Source organism: Pan troglodytes, chromosome 8 (genome assembly GCF_028858775.2).
Source record: "Pan troglodytes isolate AG18354 chromosome 8, NHGRI_mPanTro3-v2.0_pri, whole genome shotgun sequence".
Lineage (NCBI taxonomy): Eukaryota > Metazoa > Chordata > Mammalia > Primates > Hominidae > Pan > Pan troglodytes.
Window position 1 is genome coordinate 37363102 of NC_072406.2, and position 22201 is coordinate 37385302.

General features: G+C 42.5%; 1 protein-coding gene across 35 annotated transcripts in view; it reads left to right on the forward strand.

The window, feature by feature from the left end:
* Positions 1-22201, forward strand: part of KIAA1217 — an 854498-nt gene that overhangs the window by 661847 nt on the left and 170450 nt on the right. For 17 of the 35 annotated variants that reach the window (XM_063781488.1, XM_063781487.1, XM_063781489.1 and 14 more), the window contains one exon: positions 12736-12816. The exons of 17 other annotated variants lie outside the window; for them this stretch is intronic. In XM_063781488.1, coding sequence (XP_063637558.1) covers positions 12736-12816 — 81 coding nt within the window. Of the gene's footprint in view, positions 1-12735; positions 12817-22201 lie in introns of those variants that run through there. One more of the 35 variants, XM_054660830.2, reaches the window with a different exon arrangement.

Here is a 22201-nt window from a genome sequence, read left to right on the forward strand (position 1 = left end):
GCAACTCTCAAAGCTGCAGTGGGCATGTTACCATGCTCTTTTAGCTCTGCCATCTGCACACAGCTTAAGTGTTAACCAGCTCAGTGCCCTCTTGGTATCCAAGTCCTTGTCCTGCATCCAGGAAGAATCAGGTCACACAGACAAACTGAAGGATGGTAAATGCGGGGGATTTTATTGCCTCATCAAGGTGGCTCTCAGCAGGATGGATGGGGAGCTGGAGAGGGTATGGAGTGGGAAGATGATCTTCCCCTGGAGTTCAGTCATCCTGATGCCAGTCTCCTCTCTCACCATTCCTAGCCAAACTCCTCTCAGCATTCAGATGTTCCTTCTCTTCTCTCCTCTGCTGCACTGCTCTTCTGCTCCTCTGCTCTTCTACTCGTGGAGCCTGGGGCTTGGGGTTTATATGGGTACAGGATAGGGAGGCATGGCAGACCAAAAGGCAACATTTGGGCACAAAAACAGGAATGCCCGTTCCCATTTAGGGCCATGGGTTTCCAGACTTGAGGGTGGGGCTTTTGCCAAGGAACCACCCTCTTCTACCCAGTATTTCCCTGCCTCTTGTCCGCATCATTTGTACAAGAAAGCATTTTTCTCCCAGTAAAGCTTATCAGTTTTCACAGAATAATTGTCAGCCCCTAAAGTATTTTTGGCTGTCTCCAGAGGTTAGTAGGTAAGAAGCTTGAAGATGAGGCCAGAGTTCAGCATTGAGCTGTCCCAGGTGACACAGACTGGTGAGGGCAGGCAGGTTGGCTGAGCTCAGTCCCTGGAGCTTGGGGCCAGAGGAGGTTGCAGCTGTGTAGGCAGGTGGGCTTCAGCCCCTCAGGATAGCAAGTCTCACAGCCAGGGATGCAGATGCTAACATCTGTCACATTGTCTTCAGTGGTTTATTATCTTAGTTTCAGCTGCTGCAACCAATACCATCGACTTGGGGGCTTAAATGACAGGGATTTATTTCTCATAGTTCTGGAGGCTAGAAGTCCAAGAGCAGAGTGCCAGCATGGTCAGGTTCTGGTGACAACCCTCTTTCTAGTTGGTAGACCTCTGTCTTCTTGCTGTGTCCTCACATGGCAGAAAGAAAGCATCTGTCTTATGTCTCTTTTTAGAAGGACACTAATCCCATCACAAGGACTCTACTCTTGTGACCAAATCACACCCCAAAGGCCTCACTTCCAAATACTATCACATTGGAGATTAGGGCTTCAACATGTGAATTTGGGGTTGGGGGGCACTCACATTCAGTTCATGGCACTTGTGAACTGAAGCCAAGTGTTGTAAGTCTTCTGTCGCCACAGCTGAGCAGGCTGAGATGAGCATAGCAAGTCCTCACTCTTTTTTTTTTTTTTTTTTTTTTTTGAGACAGAGTCTCACTCTGTCTCCCAGGCTGGAGTACAGTGGCCCGATCTCAGCTCACTGCAACCTCCACCTCCTGGGTTCAAGCCATTCTCCTGCTTCAGCCTCCCCAGTAGCTGGGACTACAGGCGTCCGCCACCACGCCCGGCTAATTTTTGTATTTTTAGTAGAGACGGGATTTCACTATATTGGTCAGGCTGGTCTCGAACTCCTGACCTTGTGATCCGCCCGCCTCGGCCTCCTAAAGTGCTGGGACTACAGGCTTGAGCCACCACACCTGGCCAGCAAGTCCTCATTCTTTAGCAGCAGGACATTTTAGGGTCTCTTCTCTTTCTTTTGTGCGTAACTTAAGTTTCTTCTCCTTAATGATAACATCATTGCTTTATTATTTGTAGAGCTTTATAGTTAACAGTGCTTTCAACCAGTTTGCTTCATTTGTGCTTCCTGGAGACCATTGTGAAGTAGGTGGGATGATTATTGCCATTCTGCAGATGCAGAAATTGAGGGTCATGGTTTAGTTGCCCCAGTACAAAGCCTGATGCTGGGTTAAGTAATTTATTCAAAGTAAAACAGCATCAAATGCTGAATCTACGTCTTGAACCCAGGTCCTTCTGACCGCAGGTCCTTCCCATGGGTATTTAGAGATTTGCAAAAAGCACTTAGAGCTCCTGCCCATTAGTCTAGGCCTTCCTTGATAATAACCTTGTTGGGGAGACCTCTAGTGTGGCCAAGGATGTTAGGAGGTTGCCGTGGTTTCAGTGTGTCCCCCAAAGTTCATGTGTTGGAAACTTAATCCCGAATGCAACAGTGTTGAGAGTTGGGACCTATAAGAGGTGACTAGGTCATGAGGCACAACCCACAGGAATGAATTAATTCTGTTATCTTGGAAGCACGTTCCTAAGAAAAGAATAAGTTTGGGCCCCCTCCTCTGTCACTCACACACATGCTCCCTTGCCCTTCCACAATTCCACCATGGGATGACACAGCAAGAAGGCCCTCGCCAGATGCTGGCATCTTGATATTGGACTTCCAGCATCCAGAACCGTGAGGAATGAATTTATTTTCTTTATAAATTACCCAGACTGTGGTATTTGTTATAGCAACACGATACAGACTAAAACAGAGGCCATCTGTGTCTAAAGCAACTTAAAGCTAAAATTTGCCAAAAAGGTTTAATCCAAGTCTTCATTTTAATGCATAAGGAAATTAAGGGCCAGATAAATGCCTAAGTTACAATGAGTTTGAGGCAGGGCCTGGGCTAAGAATTGGTCTCAGACTCTCAGCCCAGTGCTCTCCAGATCATTGAGCCTTACCTCTCCCTCATAGAGTGGCAAGATAAGATGCCCCACTCGTACCACGGCCAGCCATTATGGAAACTTTCAGGGTAGACCTTGTATGAAGGCCAGCCCCTGCCCACTGTAGGTAGAGGAAGACAAGACACTCAGAAGCATCCCTCAGCTGGCTGCCTGGGCCTGGAGTAGTACGAATCACCCTGCTTTGGATGCAAGCTGGTCAGAATCTGTGAGTTTCTACACTCTGGGCCTGTTTCCTATGGAAGAAAAGGGAGAATCAGAAGTGCATTCTGGACTAGCTTCAATAAATCATCTTATGTCTTATCCCACCTCTTTTCCCTATTAAAATTCTTACCTTTGGCCGGGCCCAAGCTTGAGAAGGCCACTCCTAAAGCAAGGCCCCTTTGGACTAGGGCCTGGGCAAGAGTTAACTGGCACCTGCTATCCCAGCACAAAGCTTAATTCCCCTGCAGCAGCACACCCACAGGCAGCTATTGAAGCAAGGATGGAATGTCTTACAATACAAAGCCTTTGTAATAATGAGAGGGAAATAGAAACCAGAGGTTTGCAAGCTCTTTTTTCTTGGGGGGTTCTGAGTATTTTTGTTTAACTTAAGTTTCGTGTTCCAAGGAAGGGGCGTTTTAGTGAAAATTGTGAAGGGAAACCCTGCCAAACAGAAATTCCTTATAGGATGAGTATTTTCCTCCTTTCAAGGTGTGAGAGCGGCCAAGAAGCAATAACGCATAGGGGAGTCGGGGTGATAGATTGGAATGCTCTTGGCTGGAGTGTGATTGGTGTCTGGAAGTGAGTCCCAGCAGGTTGGCTGGTGAGGCCATGTGAGCATTGGGCCTGTTCCAGGGCTGTGAAGTGTGCAGGCTTGCTTGAGGCTGTAGGCACCACTGCCTGGGCCATGCACCTAAACTCCCCAGACCCTAAGAGTAGTTTACTGTCAGGGGGTAAGCCCCCAAATCAAGCAAGCTGCACAGAGCCAAGACTCCCAAGAACCAATGCCTTCTTCCAGCCTTTCATTCATTCATTCTGTAAGTGAAAACTCAGCGTGGATGTGGATGAAGATATTCATGCCTTTGTGATCATTACATTTCAGTGTGTGGGTGCAAGGAGAAGGAGACAGATAAGAAGTGAGCAAATAAGTAAAGTATCTAGTGTGTCTAGGGGTTTTAAATGTTATGGAGGCAAAAATAAGCAGAGTTCTCAAGGAACTGGTCATCCCGATGTCCATGGGCTGCACTTGGTTGGGGCAGTTCTAAGAGTATCTGTCACACTTGCAGAGACGACCTGGGTCAACTCTTCCCAGGCACTTTGTAGAACACCGGGCAGGGATACTTCAATTTCACTGTTTGTTAACTGGGAATGTGGAGGCTTAGGAAAGAACTCTGAGATTTGTGAATGTGATACCAGTCCTCCTACAGTTAACCAATGTGTTTGTTCATTCTCATACACTCTTGCATTTGTATGAGAATATTAACTATTTCAAAGCTCTCATAAATCTATTGCATCATTTTAGTCTTATATCAAAGTAGGAAGGGTGGATATTGAGACACAAAATTGAAGATCAATGACTGTGCTGTGGCATGGGTTGTCCAGTCAGGACAGTGGCCATACACAGTGGTTGGCCATAGTGAAAACTGGCTGAATAGTCACCCTGTATTTGACAGGTTTGCTTTGCAATTTGTTTTTTGTTTGTTTATTTTTTGCATTGCAATGGCAAGGTCATAGAAATAATCTTGTCACCCTTCAAACTCACTACTTTGAAAGCCAGCACTCCATTGTATGCATATATATACATATACACACACAAAGTGTACTTGTTTTGTTTTTTTAAAAATCAGTCTCCTTACTTTGACCCATGAGAACAGGAGCACACAGGAGTTCAGACATATCCATTGGCCACATAGTACCTGAGATCTGTGAATGAGATCACAGTCGTCCTATAGTTAGCCAATTCTAATACTATCTTTCTTTCTTTCTTTTTTCTTTTCTTTTTTTTTTTTTTTTGTTTTTTTGTTTTTTTGTTTTTTTGAGATAGAGTCTCACTCTATCACCCAGGCTGGAGTGCAGTGGTGCTATCTTGGCTCACTGCAACCTCCACCTCCTAAGCTCAAGTGATTCTCGTGCCTCAGCCTCCCAAGTAGCTGGGACTACAGGCGTGTGCCACAAAACCCAGTTAATTTTTTGTGTGTTTTTTGTAAATACGGAGTCTCAGCATGTTGGCCAGGCTGGTCTCCAACTCCTGGCCTCAAGTGATCTGCCCGCCTCGGCCTCCCAAAGTGTCGGGATTACAGGCATGAGCCACCATGCCTGACTTAGCTTTCATTTGATGAGAATATTAATTATTTCAAATTGCTCATAAATCTGCATTACTGTATGTCAGATATTGGCTTTAGCATTTTTCTCAAGTTATTTCATACAACAAAGTATAATATAAACATCATTATTACTATGTCATGAATGAAGAAACTGTACATGAAACATGCCTAAGGTAATATGCCCAAAGTCTCACAGATAGTAAGTGTTGAAAATGAAGCTTACGCCCAGTTCTTTCTCTTTCCAGAAATTATACTTTCAACCACTATCCTATATTCACTACAGGATTACTTTAGATTCTAAGATTCCTTAGGAAATTAGAAATTCTTAGAATTAGAAGCTGTTGGGATATCACCCTGAACTCTTTTTTGTTAAATGTTGCTGCTTTTTAGTTTATTTACCCTTGAAGGTCTTTGAGACTTTATATTTTATTATTGTTATATCAACTATAATTCTTAGTGTGACTTATAAAGTCTCACAAGGCTACGTAATTTTATTCCGTCTTTAAGTATTTTAAACAGTTAGAAAAGGAATTATATTACAATTAGATTTCTCAATTTAGTAACTCTTTTTTTTTAACCCAAATAATCAGAAATTACTTTGCTCCCCCAGTTACTGATAGACTGTGTATCTTTAGGATATAATTACTTCTTTTTTTTTTTTTTTTTTTTTTTTTTGAGACAGACTCTTACTCTGTCGCCCAGGCCGGAGTACAGTGGCACAATCTGGGATCACTGCAACCTCTACCTCCCGGGTTCAAGCGACTCTTGTGCCTCAGCTTCCCAAGTAGCTGGGATTACAGGCACACACCACCATACCCGGCTAATTCTTTGTACTTTTAGTAGAGATGGGGTTTCACCATGTTGGCCAGGCTGGTCTTGAACTCCTGACCTCAAGTGATCCACCCACCTTTGCCTCCCAAAGTGCTGGGATCCTGTCACGCCCGGCCAAGATAGAATTACTTTCAAGACTATTTCCCAACGTTTGGTCTTGTTATATTCTTTAGTTTTGTGTCATGAGGCTACTAATTTTTTATTCCTCAGTGGTAACTTTATGAAATCTCTTAGACTTGCAGCAATCAAGCCTCTCCCTTCTATCGTGGGCTTTAACTATGCAAGCAGTCAGCCCATTACAGTTTTTTCACAGACTGGTTACATTCAGCCCGAGTTTGAACCAGGGCCATTTGGGGGCATTTGGAGAGGATGAAGATGGACCAAAAGCAATCAGTTGACCTGTGTCTTGTTTCCTCTTGAATTTGGGATTTCAGCTGCCTCCTTTGATTATGCTGGAGACTGTATCATACTCGCTAGGTTCAGGGCACCCCCTTGTGGTGCAACTCGAAACGTAGTCAACATGAGGAAACAGAATGATGGCCAAATGACGAGGAATGAAGAGGCCACGCATGTAGATATGATTTTATTGTTCTTCCCATTTTTAAAACTCTCAAATCAAATCTCCTGTTTTTCTCCTGTTGTTTCAAATTTATCAGTAGTTATTTCAATGCTGAGTGGTTTTTTTTTTTTTTGGAGGTAGTAACAAATCAGAAAAGCAAGCACAAATAATTTAATGCTACATCTCAGGGGAGTTTTTAAAAAAATTGTATTACAAAAGTAACCATGGATATTCTAGGAATGTTAGAAATAATAGACTAAGAGTAGGAGAATTATTTACAATCCCATGACCCACATAGAATACCTGTGTTAATATTTTGGTGTATATCCTTCTCCTATTTTTTTCTAGGCACATAGACTCAAAGGAAAGAAACCACATGCCGCAAGCACATGCCATTTTTTTTCTTATTTATGTTATTTTATTTTTTGAGACAGGGTCTAACACTGTCACCCCGGGCTGGAGTGTAGTGGCGCAATCACAGGTCACTGAAGCCTCAACCTACCCAGGCTCAGGTAATCCTCTCACCTCAGCCTCCCAAGTAGTTGGTACTGCAGGCAGACGCCACCATGCCTGGCGAATTTTTGTATTATTTGTAGAGATGAGGTTGCAACGTGTTGCGCAGGCTGATCTTGAGCTCCTAGGCTCAAGCGATCCTCCCACCTTGGCCTCCCAAAGTGCTGAATTTACAGGTGTGAGCCACAGCACCCAGCCCATTGTTTTCTAATATGATTTTATCCACTTAATTATATGTGTGAACTTCTTTCCCTCCTGTTACATGATAGCTACTTCATCATTGCATGTGGTTGCCTGGTTTTGTTGGTTCCACTGTGTGTGGGCAAATACCATATCATGCAGGGCCTCCTTGTAGATAACTGTAGATTATTTTCTTGGGTTCTTTATTAGAAATAGAATGGCTGGGCCAGGGGCGGTGGCTCACGCCTGTAATCCCAGCCCTTTGGGAGGCCGAGGCGGGCAGATCACGAGGTCAGGAGATCAAGACCATTCCGGCTAACACGGTGAAAACCCGTCTCTACTAAAAATACAAAAAATTAGCCAGGCGTGGTGGCAGGCGCCTGTAGTCCCAGCTACTCGGGAGGCTGAGGCAGGAGAATGGCGTGAACCTGGGAGGCGGAGCTTGCAGGTTCGGGCCACTGCAAGATCGGGCCACTGCACTCCAGCCTGGCCGACACAGCAAGACTCAGTCTCAAAAAAAAAAAAAAAGAAAGAAAAGAAAAAGAAATAGAATGGCTGTATCAAAAAGATATGCAAAATTGTCTTCTTGTTCATTTGTTAAAATAGAGCATCTTTTTGAGAATGCAATTTTTTTTAAATCTGCAAGTTCCTAACATTTGCATCCTTAGTCTGTGTTAGGAATTGTGTACAGTGTTTCACATGCCTGGATCTCACTTCATCCTCCCAGCAACCTATTATGATCCATTGCCACACCAACTTGCTGTGAGGAAAGTGGGGCTTAAGGAAATTAAAGGGCTGTTGTGGGACTTCCAAAGCAGAAGACAGTAGGCTTTCAGAAATTTGATAAAAATAGCACTTTGCATTTCTTGAATCTTGAGCTAAGTGGAAATTAATACTAAACATTCTCCACTGGTAAAATAGAGAATAAGGATGTTAACAGTAAAAGAAAAGAAGAAGAAAAGGAAATGTGCTTCCACAGATTTAGAAACATAAGTAACAATCTAAGTTAAGGCTTTGGCGATTAGATCTTCATGTTGGAAGATATGCTGGATGGCTCAGTGATTTGCTGTGCAATTACAAACCCGAGACAATTTGTAATACAAAGAGCTTTTCATGAGATCTTACATTTTTTTATGAATACATTTTCGTTTACCACGGTTAGTCTCCTAACTGGTTAAATTGCTTCCAGAGAGTCAAAATTTGACTCTATGTAAAGTGACATCAGAAAGTCTCTAATTTCTGGGCCGGGCGCGGTGGCTCACGCCTATAATCCCAGCACTTTGAGAGGCCAGGGTAGGCAGATCACTTGAGGCCCGGAGTTCGACACCAGCCTGGCCAGCATGGCAAAACCCTATCTCTACTAAAAATACAAAAATTAGCCAGGCAGAGGTTACAGTGAGCTGAGATCATGCCACTGCACTCCAGCCTGGGTGACAGAGTGAAACTGTCTCAAATTTAATTAAAAAAAAAAAAAGAAGAAGAAGAAAAGAAAATCTTTAATTTGTGAACAAAAGTGGAACTTTGGGTGAGTGCTTAAATTTTAGCAGCCTCCAGAGTTTCCTGATGTTGCTCCCTAGAGATCAACAATTCACTTTTTCCCTCCTTTACTGATACTTTTCTTTGTGCCTTGTTATAGAATTATATTTATTATAGAAAACCCTGAAATAGACATAGCAAAAGAAATAAAATAAATATCGCTTGTCATTCAGACCGTTTGAAGTACTGTACGTGTGTCATTCATTTCTGGTTCTCTCCACTACATCTGCGCATTGTGTGGTTACCCAATATTTATTATTCTTGAGCAATTCTTCTCAGACTCATCAGCATTAGGAAAGAAACTCTGAACCCCTTTCCCTTCCTGCCACATTTAGCCTTTCAAAGAGATCTCAAGTGCCATTTAGTACAACAGCAATGTCTGAAGTTTCTTTTTGCCATTTTCTTACGATAGCTGATGAATTTATTAGGAGTCTCTGAAATAATAAATGCTCTTCTGTTTAATTTTTACAGTATTATTATTTTTGCCATTCCTTGAGGTAGTTGAGTCTTCCTGTTTTCTCAGTAACATTCCTTTAGTTTTTTGTGGGTTTTTTTTGTTTTGTTTTGTTTTGTTTTTGAAACAGGGTCTTACTCTGTTGACCGAGCTGGAGTGCAGCGTGCAGTGGCACAATCTCAGTTCACCACAACCTCCACCTCCTGGGCTCAAGCAGTCCTGCCACCTTAGCCTCCCAAGTAGCTGAGACTTCAGGCGTGTGCCACTATGCCCAGCTAATTTTTGTATTTTTTGTAGAGATGGAGTCTCATTGTGTTGCCCAAGCTGGTTTTGCACACCTGACCTCAAGCACTCAGCCCACCTTAGCCTCCCAAAATGCTAGGATTACAGGCATGGGCCACCGCACCAGGCCCATTCTTTTAATCTTGATCTAACCTCTTTATATGTGATAAACTACTGATTATCATTAGCATAGATAATCCAGAAGTTCACTGAAAACACTCAACTCTGGTCTCACCCACTTTTTTTTTTTTTGAGACAGTGTTTTGCTCTTGTTGCCCAGGCTAGGGTGCAATGGCGCAGTCTTGGCTCACCGCAACATCCGCCTCCCAGGTTCAAGTCATTCTTCTGCCTCAGCCTCCTGAGTAGCTGGGATTACAGGCACCCACCACCATGCCCAGCTAATTTTTGTATTTTTAGTAAAGATGGGGTTTTGCCATGTTGGCCAGGCTGGTCTCGAACTCCTGAGCTTAGGTGATCCACCCGCCTCAGCCTCCCAAAGTGCTGGGATTACAGGCGTGAGCCACCGCACCCAGCCACCCGCTCTTATTTTTTAAGAACAATTTTCTATCGTATAGTCAAAGCCATAAATCAAGCTTGTAAATGCTACACGTTGATTTAGCAGGTATATGTGAGAGGCCTAATAAAATCCAGTTTTCTTTTTTATTGCTCTTATTGTTGGGCTCAAAACTTTCCACACAGATGGAACCTACTGAGAAGCGAAAAAAGGTTCTCAGTGAGGTTCATTTTGTAATCCTGAGAAAACTTATCTGTGATTATAGGATCCTGAGGCCTAAAGTTCGTGAGCTGATTCCATTGCGTCTTCTGAGAAGGGCTTCCTACGTCTCCAGCATCCCGGGGCCTTCCCTGCTCTGATGCTGGGAGATTCTTCCAGCTTCTAGGTTTCGGTGACCTCAGTTAGCAAAGGCATGAAAAGATGTAACGGGTAGACTTGGGGTTTGCTCCACAGTTTGGAGGCTTTGAGCAATTGTGTGTTTCTCTTGCCTGCCTGCCTGCCTACCTGCCTTCCTTCCTTCCTTCCTTCCTTCCTTCCTTTCTTTCTTTTTTCTTCCTTTCTTTTTTTTTTTTTTTTTTTTTTTTGTTTCGACAGTGTTTCTCTCTGTTGCCCAGGCTGGAGTACATTGGTGTGATCATAGCTCACTGTACTCACTGCACCCTCGACCTCCTGAGGTCAAGCAATCCTCCCCTCTCAGCCCCCTCAGTAGCTAGGACTACAGGCACTTGTCACCACACCCAGCTAAATTTTTTCTTTCATTTTTTGTGGTAATGGGAGTCTCCCTATGTTGGCCAGGCTGGTCTTGAACTCCTGGCCTCAAGCGATCCTCCTGTCTCAGCCTCCCAAAGTGCTGGGGTTACAGGAGTGAGCCACCTCACCCAGCCTCCCCTAGTTTCTTGACTTTCAGATGATATTTGTCTAAAGCAATGGCTGTAGCAACTTTCCTTGCCCCCGTTTCTCCATATTTCATTTTCTTTGTTGTAAGTTCCTCTGATGAGGGTCACCTAGCAGAGAGTGGTTGAGGTCTTTTTGTCCCTCCTGGCAGACTCACTGGATCTCTGGTCTCTTCCATTACCCCCTTCCATTCCTGGTCCTCTCTGAAGGGCTGTGGTTGTCCAGGTTCTCGTCCCACAGCCAGTGTTACTTATCATCGCTCTGTGATTTTCTGTGCTTTTTTTTTTCCCCCTTTTCCCTGTCCATAGCAGCTCTTCAAATCTATCATCCTGTTTTTATCTTACACTTTTATTTACCATGCACCTGCAGGGCTTTATTATTTGTGGTCTACTTCAGGATATTTCTTTCACAGTTGATGAAGCCTGTAAACTTCAGAGCAGAGAATCAGAGGGCCCTAAGCAACCCTCACCTTTCTGGTGAGAATATATTCACCTAGAAAAGGGCTTTTATGAGGTCACTTTAGCTAACTGTTTTTCTAATAGTGTCGCTCCCTTTTTCTCCTAAAGATCTCTTCAAGTTCTTTTATTTATTTATTTATTTTTTTAACCCCTATGTGCATCTTGGGTAGAATATTTTAGTACAGTTTTTGTCTGGAGACCTGTTGTTTGGCTTTTTGGCTTTTGAGTGTAGCCATCTGTGTTCAAGTGTTCTTTTTCTTCTAGTGGAAATTTGTGTCTGATGTGTGGGACTAAGTTCTAAGTAATATACATACATATATATAATCTATACACAATGGTGATATGGATCATGGATATTGTATAATTCAATCATGATGGTACTTAGAGGCTCCTATGTGTTAATAGTCCTTATGGATATGTGTATATGCGTGTGCAGTAAGATATGCAGCTATGGCACCCCACTGGCTGATATTGGGAACAAGAGGAAGTCACTCTTCTTGCATGAGGATTATAGAAATTTTCATTTTTTAAGGCACAAAAAATATTTCACTGCCATGTTTTTTTAAAAAGTTAAGTTGCTCAAAAATGAGTCGGATGCAGTGGCTCACAAATGTAATTCCAGCACTTTGGGAGGCCGAAGCAGGCAGATCACTTGAGGTTAGGAGTTTGAGACCAGCCTGGCCAACATGGTTAAACCCCATCTCTACTAAATATACAAAAATTAGCCAGCTTTGGTGGTGGGCGCCTGTAATCTCAGCTACTCCGGAGGCTGAGGCAGGAGAATCGCTTTAACTCGGGAAGCAGAGGGTGCCGTGAGCTGAGATCACGCCACTGCACTCCAGCCTGGGCGACAAAGTGAGATTCTGTGTCAAAAAAATAAAAATAAAAATAAAAATAAAGTCAGTGGCATCAATGAGAATTAAAATATTTAAATACTTGCACAGTAAGCATTGTAAACCAAAGGCACACTCCAGGGTCCACCAGGTTCAAATATTAGAATTTGTGCCCTGAATTACAGTGTGGATCTTCTGTTCCTGTATGTATTCACCTTGGGTGTGCCCTCCTGCATGGCAAAGCATGGGCAGAGAGCACTGCACTCACAGGCCTGCTTTCGTGGAGCAACCTAGTGGCCAGTGAGCCCGGGGCCAGTGACAATCAAGATGGCAGCCTCAGACTGCATTCTGGCTAAGAAAGCTATTTCATTTGGGTTGGGCAGGCCCTAGTAAGTTCCCTGCAGCTCTGGGACAACCTCAGGGATGGTGGGTTAATATGACACATTCTCCAATGATACAAGGTGAATTCAGAAGCGCCTATGGCAGGGTATTTTGGGGCAAACCCATTGCTAGTTAAGGCTTCAACATGTCTTTCTAAAATATAAGGATGGAACTGTCATCATTTTTATTTCTTTTCGGGGAAGAGGAGTTAACCGTGCTACATTTTCATCATGAATAAATAGGTGGTCCATTTGGTCAACCTATTCTTTTTCTCTTCATGTTTTCACCCCTTTTCTTTCCTATTTTTTTCTTGTTTTCTCCTGGTCCACAGGCTTTGAAGGGCATGCTGATCTCTCTTCAGGCAGAACTTGACATTCAAAGGTACTTGATGAAAATTGAATCGTCTCAGCGAGTTAGTACTCTACCTGTTCTTTTTCTGCATCGAGTTGCACCCTCATCCTGCACCTTTCCCTCACCTGCAAGTGCCATTCTAATCAGTGTCAGCCACTAATGCCTGCACTTTTCGCTGTTTACCCCAATCCCTGATTCAAAACTATCAGAGCCAAGTGCTTGTAGCATTCTGAAATATGTGCATTTCTAAAAATTATGAGAGTCAGTATTAAAATGAACACTAATTGCATGCTTGCTTCGAAATATTTAATTTGCTTTCCACAGATTGGATTGTGGAATCGGCAGTAATGCAACCACAAGCTGGAGATCTTTGAATAATTGTTTGAAAAGTGGGCATCTCTAAGCAGAGATCCTATCCTTGCCAGCTTGCTCCAGCAGAATACTCATGGCAGTAAAACAGAAGCCTGAATCATTCTGACAATCCCAAAGCTATGTCATTCTGCTTTGCTCAGTTCCAATGTGTCCAATGTTGGGTCCAGATCATTTTACTTATATACATTTTAATAATGATCATAATGGAAATAAACACATTTCTTTAGAACTTATATACACCAGGCACTGTTCTAAGTGCCTTACAAGTATTAACTTCTCACAGCAACCCTGTGGGGGAGGTATACTATGATCCCCATTTTACAAATGAGGTGATTGAGGCACAGAGAAGTTAAGTAACTTGCCCAAGGTCACACAGCTAGGTAATGGTTGTGCTTAGGAAATGTTCGGCCATCTGGCTTTGTACAAAAGTGACCTCCTTCCCATTGGTCAGTCTTCAGTGACCATGCTTATCTCTTTACCTTCCCCTTCTTAATAATCGGTCTCATTGATCTCTTTTTAGGGTAACAAGCTCAATTTAGAAAGTTCCTGCCCAGACAAATAAACATTACAGTTCAAGTTTAGACACTAAAGAGAATTTTCATGTCACACATCATCCCAATTCTGATGAGTGTTTATCCTTAATTTTATTCTTAATCATTTTCACATTCCTAAAATTCATGCAAAATAGAGGCATCTTTATTATTTCCATGCGCATGTATTGTGCACTAAGTTAAAATGCAGAAAGGGAAAAGAAGGGCATAGTGAGCTCTTCCCTACAACTTCACACCCTGCCATTAACCTTTATTCCTACTTTCAGAATAGAGATTTGACATTGCCCAGTGGGATTTTCCCATCATAAGTAGTACTGAGTTTGGGATTCCCTCCCGCTATTCTTTTTTTCTTCTGCTTGAAACAAATAAATCTTCAGTACTGACTTTCCTTTTCTTTCTTTTTTTTTCCATATCAGCAAATAATTGGATATCTGAAATTTTTCTTGAAGTGCTTTTTTGGCATTTACAAGCATTTTAAATTATAATGCTGTTTTTCAGAGATGGAATAGGATGAAGGTTAAGGTTGGAAATCGAAGGTGATCTTCCCCCTTTAGTGAATGAGTAACTCTCAGATCCTCTCCAGATGTCAAATTCTGTTTTGAAATTGGATGTAACTATTTACCTATCTCACAAGACCAAGATGAAGGCATGGTGGATCCATTAAAGGTTTGTTTGTACCCTTCTCCTCTCACATAGGATCCCAGAAGCTACGGGACTTCCCAAGAACAGTAGGAAGCTGAGCCATCTAGAATCACCCTACTGAGAGTAATACCAGCTTACTACCTAAGGAAAGCTAAATGGTTGGCATCTTTTATAATTTACCAATTGCTGTCCCATGCAACATTTTTCCAATTACTTCTTACTTTATCAAGTAGATATTCTGATTATTTTATAAAAGTGAGAACTGAGGTTCAGAAAGGTTTCATATGGAGTTGCACCGTGAGTTCATGGCAGGATTGGAGTCTGCTTTTCATAAAATAACCTGATAAAAACAGTAAGTTCTCTCATTATAAATTTTGTCTTCTGTCCATCTCTTCAAACACTGGTATACTTTCCTAGAGCAGGACTAGAGGAAAATCAGAATCTTTGGTGCAGAAAGCTAGTTAGAACTTTCACTGTGTGTGTGTGTGTGTGTGTGTGTGTGTGTGTGTGTGTGTGTGTTTTCATTTGAAAATCATTCCAGTGAAATTGGGCAGGTGGTACTGGTGGTTGTTTTGGACTGGCGGGAGGGGGAATGTGTTTGAAATTAACAGTGAACGCTATTCCCAGGATATATGGGGAGGGTCTGGCCATAAGCTCTGAGCCTTGGTGACCCCAGGAACCCAGAAGAGTCCCTCTTGCCCAGTTCCCTGTGGCCTTCTCCACTGTGGGGTGATGAGGACATCATAAGCTCTCCCATGGCACAGCCCATACCCTCACTGAGGGTGAGGGCCTTTGCTAGCAAGGAAAACCTCTTTGGTTTGGCAACAATGCAATTAAGTTTTAGGGGTACGATTCCGTGGCTTGGGATCCCACATCCTCTCCATAAAGCACTGAAGCCTAGGTTGCAGAGATGAGCTTAAAAATGGCTTTTGTTAAGAAGGCCTTCTAAGATGTGTACTTAGCACCATGTTTTGCTGGTTGTATTTTACTTGAGATTTCAAAGGCTACAAGCAGGTTTCTTTCCTTTTATCAGTATAATAACAGCAATCCTCACACAGACACCTTTTATCCTATAGCCTTTTAAAGTGCTTTCCTGACTTTCTGAATTACAAAAGCATCTGCAGTCTTGCTCAGACCTCAACCAATGAGGATTTCGGCAGCCAAAGCCTGTTCAACATTTTGCTTGTTGATAAGGCATTACTTTTCTTGTTTCAGAAAGAAAGGAGAGAAAGAATAAATTAATTGTTGTATTCAAGGCAACTTGCAATAAAAAGACATCTACCTGGCTGGGCGAGGTGGCTCACGCCTGTAATCCCAGCACTTTGGGAGGCCGAGGCGGGTAGATCACAAGGTCAGGAAATCGAGACCATCCTGGCTAACACGGTGAAACCCCGTCTCTACTACAAATATAAAAACTTAGCCAGGCGTGATGGCGGGTGCCTGTAGTCCCAGCTACTCGGGAGGCTGAGGCAGGAGAATGGTGTGAACCCAGGAGGCAGAGCTTGCAGTGAGCCAAGATCACGCCACTGCACTCCAGCCTGGGCAACAGAGCGAGACTCTGTCTCAAAAAAAAAAAAAAAAAAAAAAAAGACATCTACCCTAAGGTAGATACACTGAAAATCAAAAGGCAAAATCTCGTAAGAAGAGGAGGCAAATTTTAAAATATAGGTACTATGATTAGCTTGGACATTAAATTTACTTTCAAGCTTCCTGACATACATGATATTTTACATATGACAAGGTAATACTTATTAATCCTTCAGGAAGCAAAATCATATTCTTTGTTTCAAATTGTGAAAGAAACATTGTTCATGCCTTTATAAAAGGTACACTGATCAGCATAGTAGGCAGGACCAACAAGTAAACAGCAGTATTCTTCATGTGGCTTTTGTTTTTTTAGAGACAGGATCTTGCTGTGTGACCCAGGCTGGAGTACAGTGGCATGATCACTGCATAGCTCACTGCAGCCTTGAACTGCCAGGTTCAAGGGATCCTCCCACCTCAGCCTCACGAGTAGCTGGGACTACAGGTGTGCACCACGACTCCTGTCTAATTTTCATGTTTGTTTTTTGTAGAGATGGGATGTTGCCGAGGTTGGTCTCAAACTCCTGGCTTCATTTATCCTCCTGCCTCAGCCTCTCAAAGTGCTGCAATTATAGGTGTAAGCCGCCACACCTAGTCCAGGCTTTTAATTTTGTGTTGGCAAAACAAAAAGAAGAAAACACATCACTGAATAAAAATTGCATGAACGTATTTCTGAAAGGGGTGAAAGTCTGAGTTAATGAGATCCAGACTTGGAACTTACCGATGATCTAATTTTCTAACTTGGTAGAAGGATGCTAAATGGAGATCATAGTTGAGCTAGGCTTTATTTTCTTTAAATAGCTTTTGTCTCATTCTGGCTTTGGGGAGGAGTCAGAGAGCAGTCAATCTGAGGTGGTATTTCAGTAGAGTTTATGTCATGTTACAGGTAGGCCACAAGGCAGACAGGTGGCAGGTTGATGTCTAATCCTGGAGTTAAAAAGGCCACCCTGCCTTCTGATCTGATAAGAACCCCTGTCTCCTCTGCAAGGCAACAGATTTAGCAGCTCCTCTAGGTGGAACCAAACCTCTTCAAGGGAAAAAAAAGAATACTGTATCATCTACAAACTATGAAGGGTTGAAAGGTAGAAAATATCTCTGGGATCATAGAAAATTGCTAAAATTCCAAATTTACCTAGAATCAAATTTTAAGAGCCTTTAAATTAAATTACTATAATGGTATCAGAACTACAGATGTGGAAGTCTGTCTCTTTAAAAGGTGGAATGCAATCTGCATGTCTGAAATTGATTTGATGGCCTTGGCGCTTTTCTTAACTGTATCGTTTTGTAGAATTGGAAGTTTTGTAAGAACTGGATTCTTGCCAAATATTGCATGGCATGAAAATGAAAACGCGTTTCCCTTCCCGTGTTTTCCCCATGCATTTGTGTTGTCATTTCAGGGGCCATCTCTAATGACAAGTTCTTAAACCTAGAATCCAATCATACAGAATACACAAGAGAAGACAGGAATGGGCATGAATACATTCAGGTCACCATAGACAGGAATCCTTCTGGATTCTAAATGTTTTATGGGAAAGTTCCCTTCCTCTGATCTATTCTTTAAAAATACCATGCCTATTTAGTAATTCTCTGATTTGTAAAAACAACATATTCTTATTTTGGAGAAATAAAGAAAGTGTGTCACTCTTATCCTAAGCAAACTAATGCAGAACAGAAAACCCAATGCAGCATGTTCTCGCTTAATAAGTGAGAGCTAAACACTGGGTACACATGGGTATAAAGATGGCAATAATAGACACTGGGGACTCCTGGAGCGGGGAGGCAGGAGGAGAGCAAGGGTTGAAAACCCATTGAATACTACGCTTGTCACAAAAACACCGGGGGTTTGGTCTAGGTTCTGCTGCTCACCAAACAGAAAACCAATCACTGAGACAAGTATTGCCAAGGAGGAAGGCTTTGGTCGGGTGCTGCAGCCAAGGAGACAGAAGCTCAGTCTCAACTCCATCTCCTTGACTGACTAGAACTAGGGGTTTATATAGCAGGAAAGAAACGTTAAGAACACATAAGAAAACAACAACTGAGAAGGCGCAAGGAAACAATCATGATGAATGAGGGGTGTGGCATCTGGTGTGGTGATCTGGTGAGTTTCAGTTCTTTGATACTTTTTTGAGAGTCCTAAAGGTGTTTCCTGAGGAAGGAACTCAGATAAAACAAATACTAGTTTCCAGCTTTGAGACCAGAACAATTTCTTGTTCGGTTTATCAAAAAAAATAATCTATGGGACTGTTGGGTCAGTTTCATGCTCACTGCCTGGGTGATGGGATCAATTGTACCCCAGACCTCAGCATTTTGCAATATACCCATGTAACAAACCTGCACGCTAAAATAAATCTAAATCTAAAATAAGAGGTGAAATTATTTAAAAAGAATGTTACCCATAATGCCACCATCAAAAGAAAACTAATGCTCATATTTGGCTCTATTGTGTCCAATTACTAAATTATACCACAAAATTCCATTAAAACACCTTTATTATGATTGTGTAGTACTCTAGAGTACACAGACATTGTAATTTGTTAACCAGCCTTCCAAATTGTTTCAAGATTTACTTATTCTATTAAAGATGTAATATGTACAGATTTGCTTCCTGACACTCCAGTACAAGAACTACCACTTTTCTTAATTTTCCCAAATCAAACTGATCTATCCTGGCTTCAGCAATTATTGAGAAATTCATCCTCATCATATTAAGGGGAAGCATTTTCCCCTCACTTGGAGTCATAAGGAAATCTTGAGGAGCTTGTCCAATCCAATAAAACCAGGCCAGGGCCTCTGAGTCTCCTGGGACTTATAGTGAATTGCTTTCCGTGCAGCCTGTTTGCATCCAGGTTTATGGGGACCTTTGCCAAGTATCCTAAGTGTGAGCACCTGGTTCCACCCACTCTAAGCATGTCACACATCCATCCTCCCAGTTGTGGGTCACTTCTTGCAAATGGAATACAGGTCTTCCCAATTTGAAGAGCACCATCGCCACCACTGACACCAAAACTGCCACCCTCTTCTTGGCTCTGGGAAGTCATCCACTCCCCTCTTCCTGCGCAATTAGGAACTTCCTCCTTTCCCCTTCTGGAGGCAAGTCCAGACGTCTTTTCCAGATACCTTTACCTTCTAACCCCAGTTTAGGGAGAGAGTCTTCAGAGTGGCCTCTGTAGCATGGGGATACCATTAACAACCCTTCCCTGTGGGAAGACCTTGGAACTTAAAGGCTTGGAAGTTTCCCAGGAGGCGATGGCTAGCAATAGAAGTTCCATAAATTTTTTGTTGTTTCTGACAACCACAAGGACAAGGTAAATTAACAGTACCTCAGAAGATGAATCTGACACACAGATAATACTCTATGGAGAGTATTTGCATAGTGTGGTGCTTCTTTAAACAATGAGGAAGAGCCCTTTTCTGCACAGAGGTGTCCTTGTCATTTGTTTGTTTGCAGCTGTAGGAGGGCAGGGGGCTTTGCGTGGTGACAGTGGGTTGGCAGAGGGGTCCTGCCTGGCTCACTTCGCTCCACACAGTGGATGCCTCAGTGCAGGGATGACTGTGGCTGGCTCCATATGAGCTGCCCGTGGGCAGCGGGTACTGGATATCACTGCCCTTTCATCTTTCCAATCTGATAATGAAATAATACACACAGAGAAGGAAAACGTGGAAACAAAAGATGCAGTTGTACTTTGCCCAACTGCTGAATCGTCTGATTTCCATCCAGAACAAATGCCATTCTGTTTTCACAGGTGAAAATCATGAATAATGTCTGGGTACTCTTTGGATGGAAAAGGGAGAAAAGTGTTGAAATATTAGCGTTGAAGAAACAGGATATAAACTGAGTGTATCAAGGATATTTCATCAAAATAAATCCTAGAGAAAATGCTTCCCCTTTGTCCAAGTCAGGGAAGAGAAATACTAATTATCAGACCTCAACTTAAGCTAGGAGAAACATGAGAATCTCAGATATGCACTGTTGGAAGTTGGCATTAAAATGTGGTTAGTGAATATAGATCTATCTTATTGTGAGGCCCAGAAGTTCCTGGTTACTAGTCATCCTGGCAAGTATCCACAAACTGCTCACATCCAGCATCCAGATGGCCACTAAACACTCGATTTTGTGTGTGTATATTGTACTGTAGATTAACAGCAGGACCCTCTAGCGCCTGCACCCATGGTTTCTATTAAAAACAAAAGCTGCTGATTTATTCTCCTCTACCACCATTTCTCTGAGTCTTTAATGCCAGACCCACCCCAAAATTGCAAGATCATAATAAAACTAACTACAGTTCTCTTCTCCATTTGTGTTGCAGTTCTCACATCCACCCGTTGTATTTTAGAATCATGGGTGTCTCAGTCTATTACCCAGAGTGATCATAGTTGCAAGAATGGCACTGGGGAGATATCACTCAGATTTTGCTTTTCTGTCCATAAGCCACAGAAGCCGTGGGAAGTTGCCAAGAAGACATGCATAGCTAAGCCTTGCTGTTCTTTTTTTAAATTTTGTATTCTTCTGTTATTTTTTAGAGATGGGAGTCTTGTTCTTTCTCCCGGGCTGATGTGCAGTGGTGTCACCCTAGCTCACTGCAGCTTCAACCTCGGGCTCAAGCCATCCTCCTGCCTCAGCCTCCCCAGTGGCTGGAACTACACGTGTGCAGCACCACACCTGGCTAATTTTTTAATTTTTTGTAGAGACAGAGTCTCACTAGGTTGCCCATGCTGGTCTCGAACTCCTGGGCTCAAGCAATCCACCTGCCTAGGCCTCCCAAAGTTCTGGGATTACAGGTGTGAGCCACTGTACCTGACCCCAGGGCTCGCTGTTCGAAATATACACCTGGCTGTTGGTCACAGGACTCACCAGAGAATGGCAGGTGGCCAACTGAAGGTAGAAGACCTCAGCTGATGCTGTCACCAGGGATGGGTTTATGTAAGGATGGGAGGTAAGATAGAAGCCAGGTGTGCCCGATGGAGCTCCCTGTCTTCCTTCCCACCCTTAGTCCTCAACCCAGCATGGACATTAAAGACAGGAAACTAGAAGGAGAGCAGAAAATGGGAAAAAGGCAACTGCACTGTGGCTTGTAAAAAGGACTCTGTAAGCAAATTTAGAAGCGTAGAGCTTCCATAGTGAGAGTTTATTAATTTTCCTTTGGAGTACCGTGAAGCAGGAATGGTAGAGAAAACCTAAAATCTGTGGATGATTTATTTGTTAATTTAATATTTTGTTCCTGGAATTTTTAATAAAAGTACCTAGCAACTAGAATGTTCTCTTCAACTGAAATCAGAATTTTGACTGGGTTTGAGTTGAAAGTTTCACAAGTGAAAGAAATGGGGCTAAAGTGTCTGAATGTCATGATTAAATTAACCATGTCCTTTAATGAGTGCTAGGAATGAGTCATTCCAAATACATTTGCATGTGGAAAACTTCATTGTATTTTCAAATGCCCTGTGGCAAATTGGGCATTAATTAGGATGAAGTAAAACTTCATCACGGCAATGTTGATTTTTCTTTTCACAATAGAACGTAATCTGAAGCAAAGTGAATACCTTGGCTAGCCAGACACCCCACTGTTCCTGGCAATTAACATATTATGTAAAGCTACATTTGCGGGTTCATTTTCTGGACCTCGGCATTTCAATTTAGGGTTTAAGGGTCTGAAAACGGGAATGAAAAATACATCATCAATACCTCTAGCTCTAACTTTCTTTTATCTTTGTTGTTATCTCCAAATCCAATAGCATTGCAAAGAATATGAATAAATCTGATCTCCCTCGCAGAACAGTGCACTTGGTGAACATTTCAGCAAATATTTTTTCATGATGTTAAAATGAAATCATGACCGTCTTTTACAAATTAATGCTGTTCAACTATGTTGCATACACTTGAGGACATAAATGCGGAAAGCCAGATCTTAGCACTACCTAGCTACATATATACTATGGAGCAGGTGCTATAGGATAAATAATTCGAAGAAAATCTCAGTAAACTGTTTTTCTGGGTGACATGATCTTTTCTTCTTATATGATGTGTACTTAGAGTTAGAAAGTTTTGGTCCTGCAAGGGATCTGAGACACCAACTAGCTCAACCTCTGGCCTTACAGATGAGATAGCTGTGACTCAACGAGGTTATATGTGGACCAGTTTTTGGCAGGAGCTGAACTAGAACTAGCATTCCCAGACTCCTGGTTAAATAAAAATTTTAGGCAGGGTGCAGTGGCTCACACCTGTAATCCTAGCACTTTGGGAGACTGAGATGAAAGGATCACTTAAGCTTAGGAGTTTGAGACCAGCCTGGGCAACAAAGT